The sequence below is a fragment of the Castanea sativa genome, chromosome 7, assembly GCF_040712315.1.
Source record: "Castanea sativa cultivar Marrone di Chiusa Pesio chromosome 7, ASM4071231v1".
NCBI lineage: Eukaryota > Viridiplantae > Streptophyta > Magnoliopsida > Fagales > Fagaceae > Castanea > Castanea sativa.
The window spans coordinates 7,544,287-7,552,892 of record NC_134019.1 but is presented as its reverse complement, the minus strand read 5'-3'; the positions used below and the strand labels follow the sequence as shown (position 1 = coordinate 7,552,892).

Sequence of the window (8,606 nt, the reverse complement as noted above, 5' to 3'; positions counted from 1 at the left end):
AGCAAAAATAGAGTTTTTTTAATTAGTTTAACTATATACTTGAGGAGACTAATGTGAATGCACTAAATACTCCAATAAATTTAGTTTAAAACCTAGTAGTTTCCTCTCTTAACTATTAAGTATTTTGTGCTCTCCATTATATTTTATGGTGGTGCCGTGGTGGAAAGAGAAAAAAAATGAAGAAGTGTGTGGGTGTTGGCATGTTGTCTTAGTTGGACATTGTTAAAAGGGTTAGAAAAGTAAAATTCATGGGCTGAAGCAATGCCCACAAAATCACTCCATTTTTCTCTCTCCAATTTAGGGAGAAACATTTCGATGGACAGGAAAAAATACCTAGTCCCTACAGTTTTCCTTCCAAAAATCTATCTTACTAAGAGCATTCACATCAGTCTCACTAATTTAATATTTCAGCAAAAATTTATCTAAACTCAAAACAAGTGTACATCAACCTCACTAAATGAACTAAAGTTTTTAAAGAGGATGGTCTCATCTCTACATGTAGTAAGCTTCTATCCTTTCTACATTAAATTTCAATGTTGATAAAATATTGAGGCTATTGTACATGTATGAAAATAATAGATAGCTAAACTAGCAAAAATAGAGTTTTTTTAATTAGTTTGACTAAATACTTGAGGAGACTAATGTGAATGCAAGAGGATAGTCTCATCTCTACATGTAGTGAGCTTCTATCCTTTCTGCATTAAATTTCAATGTTGATAAAATATTGAGGCTATTGTATGTGTATGAAAATAATAGATAGCAAAACTAGCAAAAATAGAGTTTTTTTAATTAGTTTGACTAAATACTTGAGGAGACTAATGTGAATGCAAGAGGATGGTCTCATCTCTACATGTAGTGAGCTTCTATCATTTTTACATTAAATTTCAATGTTGATAAAATGTTGAGGCTATTGTATGTGTATGAAAATAATAGATAGCTAAACTAGCAAAAATAGAGTTTTTTTAATTAGTTTAACTAAATACTTGAGGAGACTAATGTGAATGCACTAAATACTCCAATAAATTTAGTTTAAAACCTAGTAGTTTTCGCTCTTAACTTTTCATATTAAGTATTTTGTGCCCTCCATTATATTTTATGTCAATTAAGCAAAATATCAAATTTTAAAAAAAAAAATTATGCCTTGAACATATACTAAATTTACCGTAATATGCTCATCACTTTCTTAAAACTAACAAGGGAATGTTGGAATTGTTGAATACTTATGGTGAGTTTGGCATCAGCTTTTAGTTTTTAGTTTTTATGTACAACTTTTTTAAAAACTCACTTTTTCTTGCTTTTTTTCACTTTCTCAAATTTTTTTAAGGTACAAGTATACTTAAGCACACTCTTTGCAAAACGTTTTCAGCAAAAAACTAAATCAGCTGCTCTGAAGCAAACCTTAACGGTGGCAAATTACAATCCTTTATTTTTTTTGTTTAATAATTATTATTTTCCTAATAATTGTCATTGCCAACACAATTGTGGCAAATTACAAATCATCCAGAATTTTTTTTTTTTTTTGGTTTAAGTTATACATTTCACCGCAACACAATTTTCAATTGAAGAAAATGGCCACAACAAAGTTCAACTACTCTTTTTTTTTTCTTCGAAAAAAGTAAAATAAGATGCCAATATTCCCACCCCACCCCCCTAAAAAAAAAAAGGATATAAAACATATCAATTCAAATAAGCCAATCCAACACAAAACATTGTCACGTTACAAATCATCCAAAGTATATAACTTATAGTCACACTGCTAGCATGTATGATAAAAATCTTCTAACATTAAGTATTTAACAGTTGCAATGTTCCCTCTTAATTATAACATAGTGGTGATGATATTAAGATCAATTTAGGATAGGTATGGACAAAAATTTTTATTAAAAAAAATTCAGTAAAGAGACAAAAAAATAGTAAAGAAATGGCCAAAAAATAACAAAAATGCTTTTTATGAAAAGTTAATGGGGAAAATGTAAAATTTGGCCTATAATATATAATCAAATATGTTATAATTACAATATATTCGATGGTAACAAAGCCTCACCACCAAATATCCTAAAAGATAATGTGGAAATGGGGAATTTATCAAGTATCAACCGTTCATTCTCAAGCACAGCTCTGCTAACAGACAGATTGGTTGATGTTCGGCTCTTTTTTTTTTCATGCTTTGTACTCTGTTTTTACTTTTTTGGCTTTTTCAAGCTAATTTCAATGAAATATGCAGGCTGCATCAAAAAAATTAAGAATAATAAAAACTATATAATAGAATAATGAATTCAAAAGTCACTAATGAGGTTTTCAAGTCTGAAGCTAGCCTACCATAATAGAATAATGGAACTTGACCCAACCACCACAGCACAGGGAGACCACGTAAAAATCCACTTTTGTTTTTTTATTTATGTTCTTGTTTTTGTTTCTGTTTCTTTTATTTTTTTTTAAGATCCACTTCTTTGTTACCATGTTACCCAGTCAATAATTAAATTAAATTGAACAATTATTTAATTAAATTTGTAAGGGTTGACTCTCACAAATGATTCCAATAAATAATTAACTAAACAGTAAAAATTTGGATTAGAATCTCGTGCAATATACAGTCTAAGGTATTGCATCGGTGCAATTACCAATAATTCCCCCTTAAAAAAAATTATTTCTTCACCTTCTTCTTCTATTTTTATTCAGGGTTGAGATTGCGAGTTGATTTGTCAACTCGCAATCTCAAACCATTGTCAATACCTCAAAATTTTGGGAAAAAAATGGTCAATTTTTGGTTGAGCATTCCCATGATGTGCACAAATGTGGAGAGAGCATCAACAAATGGTTGGCTTACACATTTGCTGCTTTATTTGACTTAGCCAACACGAACTGCACGAGCTCCATACATATGCTTATTAATTTCCAAGTAGTTTCTACTCTACTCAATCATTTTCCGGTAAAATACTAGTCATTAAAAAAAAATTAAAAAAAAAGTGCTTCATACTCACAAAATGACCTGGTGTAATACAAGTTCCTATTATCATTCCAAATATTAGAATCTCCAACCTTGGCATATAAGTCCAATGAAATTCCTATTAAAATATATATATTCAATGAAATTTAATATTTTTAATCTAAAACAAAAAAAAAAAAATTCTAAAATATTAGAACGCTTAAAAGTTGAAACAACTTTAATAGTAAAATGCTATTGCAATTGGGTTCTTAATTTAATTAATGAGTAGCATAAATTATTCGTATCACACACCTCATACGGGTTATACAAGTCCAATGAAATCCTTACTTTTTTTTTATAAAAAAATTCCAATGAAATCTTATATTTTTTTATCTAAAACACAAAGATTTCTAAAATATTAGAACAGTTAAAAGTTAAAGTAACTTTAATAGTCAATGCTATTGCAATTAGGTTTTTAATTTAATTTAATTTATGGATTGCAAAAATTATTAGTTTTTTTTTTTTTTTTGGTAAAATGTGTATCTCCAGCCTAGCTTTCAAGTTCACATTGTTTTGTCTATCAAAAAAAGAAAGAACTGTTCACGATGTTTGACTTTGATAATGCCACTCTCAAACGTCATACAAAAATTATAGCCCACCCCGGCCAGTCTATGAAAGCCAAAACAAACTGCCTATAAAATGCCACACCTATTGCCATATAGTCCTCAAACAAACCACACACACAACAAGCAACGTTTTGCTCCAACAAGCCGCAAAAAAAATATGGAGCAAAATTTCTACCTATCCCTTCTTCTTCTCTTTGTTTCCTTCATCACTCTCTCCCTCTTCTTCCTCTTTTACAAGCATAGATCCAGCTTCACTGGCCCAAATCTCCCACCAGGCAAAGTTGGGTACCCCATGATTGGTGAGAGCTTTGAATTCTTTTCCACGGGATGGAAAGGTCACCCTGAGAAGTTCATCTTCGACCGCATGTCTAAGTACTCCTCTGAAGTTTTTAAAACCTCTCTTTTGGGACAGCCAGCTGCTGTGTTTTGTGGTGCTGCATGTAACAAGTTCTTGTTTTCCAATGAGAACAAACTTGTCACTGCATGGTGGCCTGACTCTGTCAACAAAGTTTTCCCTAGCTCGCTGCAAACTAGCTCCAAAGAAGAGGCCAAGAAGATGAGGAAGATGCTTCCAAATTTCCTTAAGCCTGAAGCTCTGCAGAGATACATAGGTATCATGGATACTATTGCACAAAGACACTTTGCATCTGGATGGGAAAATCGTGACGAAGTTCTTGTGTTCCCTCTCTCAAAAAAGTAATACTATATCTCATCTCTCTCCCTCCTTGCATGAATTTGAATTCGTCAAAAATAATAATAATAATAATAAACAAATGTTTTAATTATATTTTTACAAACCTATATATCACCAAATACAAAAATGTTCTCGAAAAAGAAAATTACAAAAATATAATTTAAACATTTATTTATTAGGTTAATGAAGTGACCAAAATCATATTTATTGTCACCTCAAATCGTAATTTTTTTGTTATAAAGTTTGTAATAAAATTAGTATTTATTTTTATAAAGTAGTATTATAGATAATACAAATTTTACTACATAAATTTTATAAATTGAGGTGAAACTAATTACAAAATTTGAAATGAATTGATGTTTTCAATTTTTTTTGTACTAAAACTACTTCACAATAGTTTTAATATATATGTACTTTTTATTGAAAGATATTAATACCTTGATTTGGTAATATTTATCTAGTAAAATTTGTAATAGTAGTAAAATAACTCAAATTAATACTTTTTGTTGTATCATTGTCAACAGGTACACCTTTTGGTTGGCATGCCGTCTGTTTCTTAGCCTTGAGGATCCCAACCACATCGCAAAATTTGATGACCCATTCAAACTATTGGCCTCTGGGATCATATCAATGCCTATTGACTTGCCAGGAACACCATTTAACCGTGCAATCAAAGCCTCCAACTTCATCAGGAAGGAACTTTTGCTTATCATTAAGCAAAGAAAGATTGATTTGGCAGATGGCAAAGCATCCCCTACTCAAGATATATTGTCCCACATGCTTTTGACTTGTGATGAGAATGGAACATACATGAATGAACTAGATATTGCAGATAAAATCCTTGGTTTGTTGATTGGTGGACATGACACAGCCAGTGCTTCTTGCACTTTCATTGTCAAGTATCTTGCTGAGCTTCCTCATATTTATGATGGCGTCTACAAAGGTAAATATCATATTTTTTTAGTTTTCTATATTCTTTGCATTTCATGACCTATGCCTTAATTTATTTGATTTTCTATTCCCTAGATGAAAATTCTGATTGTATAGGTCTTATGTGATTTTTTTTAGTGTTTGATGGTCTTAACAAAAAATAAATAAAAAGCACCTACTGAGTTAATTATAGATAACTTTCTAAGCCCAAAAAAAAAAATCAAGAGAATAGAACAATAAATTAAAATTGAGTAATAAATTAATGTGGAGGTGCTTTAATGCTGTCCCTTTTGGAAAATCAGGTTTATAAAAGTTGCTTTCGGGAAACAATAATCTGAACTAGACGTGTGATACTGAATGGATCAACCATGTGCTAAAGTCAAACTCCTATGTTTGAATACAAGAAATGTTTTTATATTGATGACTAAAATAGCATTTACAAGTAACCAATTTTAATCTAAGCATAAATTAGGGATACAACTTTTCACAATTTTTTCACAATCTTTCAAAAATTATAAAAAATATTGCATCTAAGTTATTGTTTATACTGCATCAAAGTTTTTTTTTTTTGGTAGAATATATTGCATCTAATTAAGTTATTGTTTATTTTCTTCTCCAATAGATAAAAATAAAAAAAGGTTATTTTTTATTTAAACACGTTTAATGAATCTAGAAATTGACTTTGAAAGTCACATGACCCAACAACCAACCATTGGTGTCCACACTAATGGTGGTACGAACTAAGCATCTTCTTTTTAATTGGTGAAAGAGAGAGATTTTGCCTTTTGCACATGGACATCAGGACATAGACATAGTTTACTAAGAATGATATGTTAGGTACTCAGAGTACCATAAATGCGTAGTTTTTCCTCTCATATGAATAGTGGGTCTTTTTATAAATTTAATTAGTGGAGCCCACTATTCTTATGAGATTACACAATAATTTTCTATATGTTAGGCCGTCTAGGATCCTAGCAAATAAGCCGCCAAAGAATATGGATCGTCAAAGGGAATGGGAAAATTTTTGCTTGACATTAATTGAACTCTATCTTTATTATTCCTTTTTGTCTTTGTTCAGAGCAAATGGAGATTGCCAAGTCAAAAGCACCAGGGGAGTTGTTGAACTGGGATGACATTCAAAAGATGAAATATTCATGGAATGTTGCTTGTGAAGTGCTTAGACTTGCTCCACCCCTCCAAGGTGCTTTCAGGGAAGCCATTAATGACTTCATCTTCAATGGTTTCTCCATTCCAAAGGGCTGGAAGGTAAATCAATTCAGGGAAAAAAAATGATATAGGGATACATTACTTTTCGCAACTACCAGTTATAATTAGAGAAACATTATTTTCACTTGAATCTACAATTGAAATTGACATTTTTAAGCACCAATCACAACATATCATGTTGACCGTTATTAAAAAAAAATTGTGAAAAAATCTTTTGATTTAATATTGAAAAAAGAAAAAAAAAAACATAAAGTTGGAACATGGCTAGCTAATAATATTTAAAAAAAATATTTGTCTTAAAAGTAACTTAAATGCATCTTCTCTTCTTGTTGTGTATGCAGTTGTATTGGAGTGCAAATTCGACTCATAGAAATGCAAAATACTTCCCAGAACCTGAGAAATTTGATCCAAGTAGATTTGAGGGAAGTGGACCTGCTCCTTACACATTTGTTCCCTTTGGTGGAGGACCAAGGATGTGCCCAGGAAAAGAATATGCAAGATTGGAAATACTTGTTTTCATGCATAATTTGGTGAAAAGGTTCAAGTGGGAGAAAGTTCTTCCTGATGAAAAAATTATTGTTGACCCCATGCCCATGCCTGCAAAGGACCTGCCCATCAAACTTTTCCCACACAAAGCTTGATTAATTGGGATTAAGAACTTAAAGTTCTTAGGTCCTTATCCTCCTTGGTCATTCCCAAACACAACATAAGGAGAGCAATTAAACATTATCCTTTTTTTTTTTTTAATTTTCGTCCTTGTATTTGTTTGTTTATGTTGTGTTTAAGTTATTCCTCTTGATACTTCAAGGACATAAAGAAAATGTATAATGGAGAAGAATAATTAAATTGTTTACTCAGATGTCATGTGATGTAACTGTATAACGAAATTATATGAATAATTATTGGTTATGGCTTTGGTATACAATATTAGGCACTAAATGTAAATGGAGCCAATCTTGACTTGTTATCATAGTTAACGATTTATATAAGTGCACCCACCCCCTCCAAAGAAACAAAAGTCTGCAAAAATATGATGGTAAAACAAGAAAAAATTTATGAGCACAAAAATTTGACATACGCTGATATGATAAATTATTGTTAATAGGTGAAAAAGTGATGTATGTGTATAATGAAATTGTATTAATAATAATTGGTAATAGCTTTGGTATACAATATTAGGCACTAAATGGAGCCAATCTTGACTTGGTATCATAGTTAAGGAGCTATATAAGTGCATCCACCCCCTCCAAAGAAACAGAAGTCTGCAAAAATATGGTGGTAAAACAAAAAATATATGAACACAAAAATTTGACATAGGCTGATATGATAAATTATTGTTAATAGGTGAAAAAGTAATGTAAGTAGTGAGCTTGGATGAGAACTAGTACTTGTCAATTCTACTGTTGTAAAAATTGTTTTCAATTTTATTTTTTCTTATGTATGTAGCAATATTGCTGGGTCAAACAGTCATGGCCGTTAACTTTGATCAGTATATTTGCACCGTTTACTTTTTGGTAAGGTGGAATGTTAGCGACCTGAGAAAGCTTTCATGCTAATTGGCGAGCTAGTTATGGTCACTCTTTCAACTACCATTTTATAATGCACTTTGCACCGTAACAAACATAGGTAATAAATAAAAGGAATTACAATTAATTTTTAAATAATAATACAACAACCAGAAAAAATAAATAAATAAATAAAATTAAAAAAAAATAAAAAAAAACTGAGAAAGCAACTGCAAGAAGAACTTTACTGATAAACCTTAAGAAGTCATCCTTCCTTGGACCGCAAGTCAATAAATTTGATGTGATATCTAACCTTTTTTTTGTTTTAGTGCAAGTTTAGCGATACCAACTAGCATATCTTTAGATATGGCAAATAAATTGGCATTTAATTTCAAAGAAGTGACTTGTCAATCATTATTAATGTTGGGCGAAGTAGTATCTCCCCTGTCATGAGTACTTGGGGTTATTCATGGGCTCGCTAGTTCGATTCCTGTGAGTGGATTTAAGGTGAGCTTAGATATTAAAATTTATAAACTTGCACCAAAAAAAAAAAAAAAAGACTTGCCACTTGTGACTAGGGACCTTGTAAGCATATGACCTGAATTATTGCTTGAATCAAGACATCAAATTAATAGTAATTCAAAATATAATCAAGATATATCTCGGTCAATATTTTTCTTTTTGTATTCTGTATATAT

General features: G+C 30.9%; 1 protein-coding gene across 1 annotated transcript; it reads left to right on the top strand.

Annotated features, from left to right (window-relative positions):
* The first annotated feature begins 3,643 nt into the window (after nucleotides 1–3,643).
* LOC142643065 (beta-amyrin 28-monooxygenase-like) lies at nucleotides 3,644–7,328 on the top strand. Its single transcript, XM_075817600.1, has 4 exons — nucleotides 3,644–4,248; nucleotides 4,771–5,189; nucleotides 6,255–6,442; nucleotides 6,745–7,328. Exons 1-4 carry the CDS (start codon nucleotides 3,710–3,712, stop codon nucleotides 7,042–7,044), a joined length of 1,446 nt encoding a protein of 481 aa, XP_075673715.1. The 5' UTR covers nucleotides 3,644–3,709; the 3' UTR covers nucleotides 7,045–7,328.
* Nucleotides 7,329–8,606: the final 1,278 nt, after the last annotated feature.

Excerpts from the sequence above, each read along its gene's own strand:
- LOC142643065 (XM_075817600.1), top strand. The coding sequence starts at position 3,710 with ATGGAGCAAAATTTCTACCTATCCCTTCTTCTTCTCTTTGTTTCCTTC. Across the intron at positions 4,249-4,770 it reads GTGTTCCCTCTCTCAAAAAA|GTACACCTTTTGGTTGGCAT; the intron begins GTAATACTATAT and ends CATTGTCAACAG. Across the intron at positions 6,443-6,744 it reads CCATTCCAAAGGGCTGGAAG|TTGTATTGGAGTGCAAATTC; the intron begins GTAAATCAATTC and ends TTGTGTATGCAG.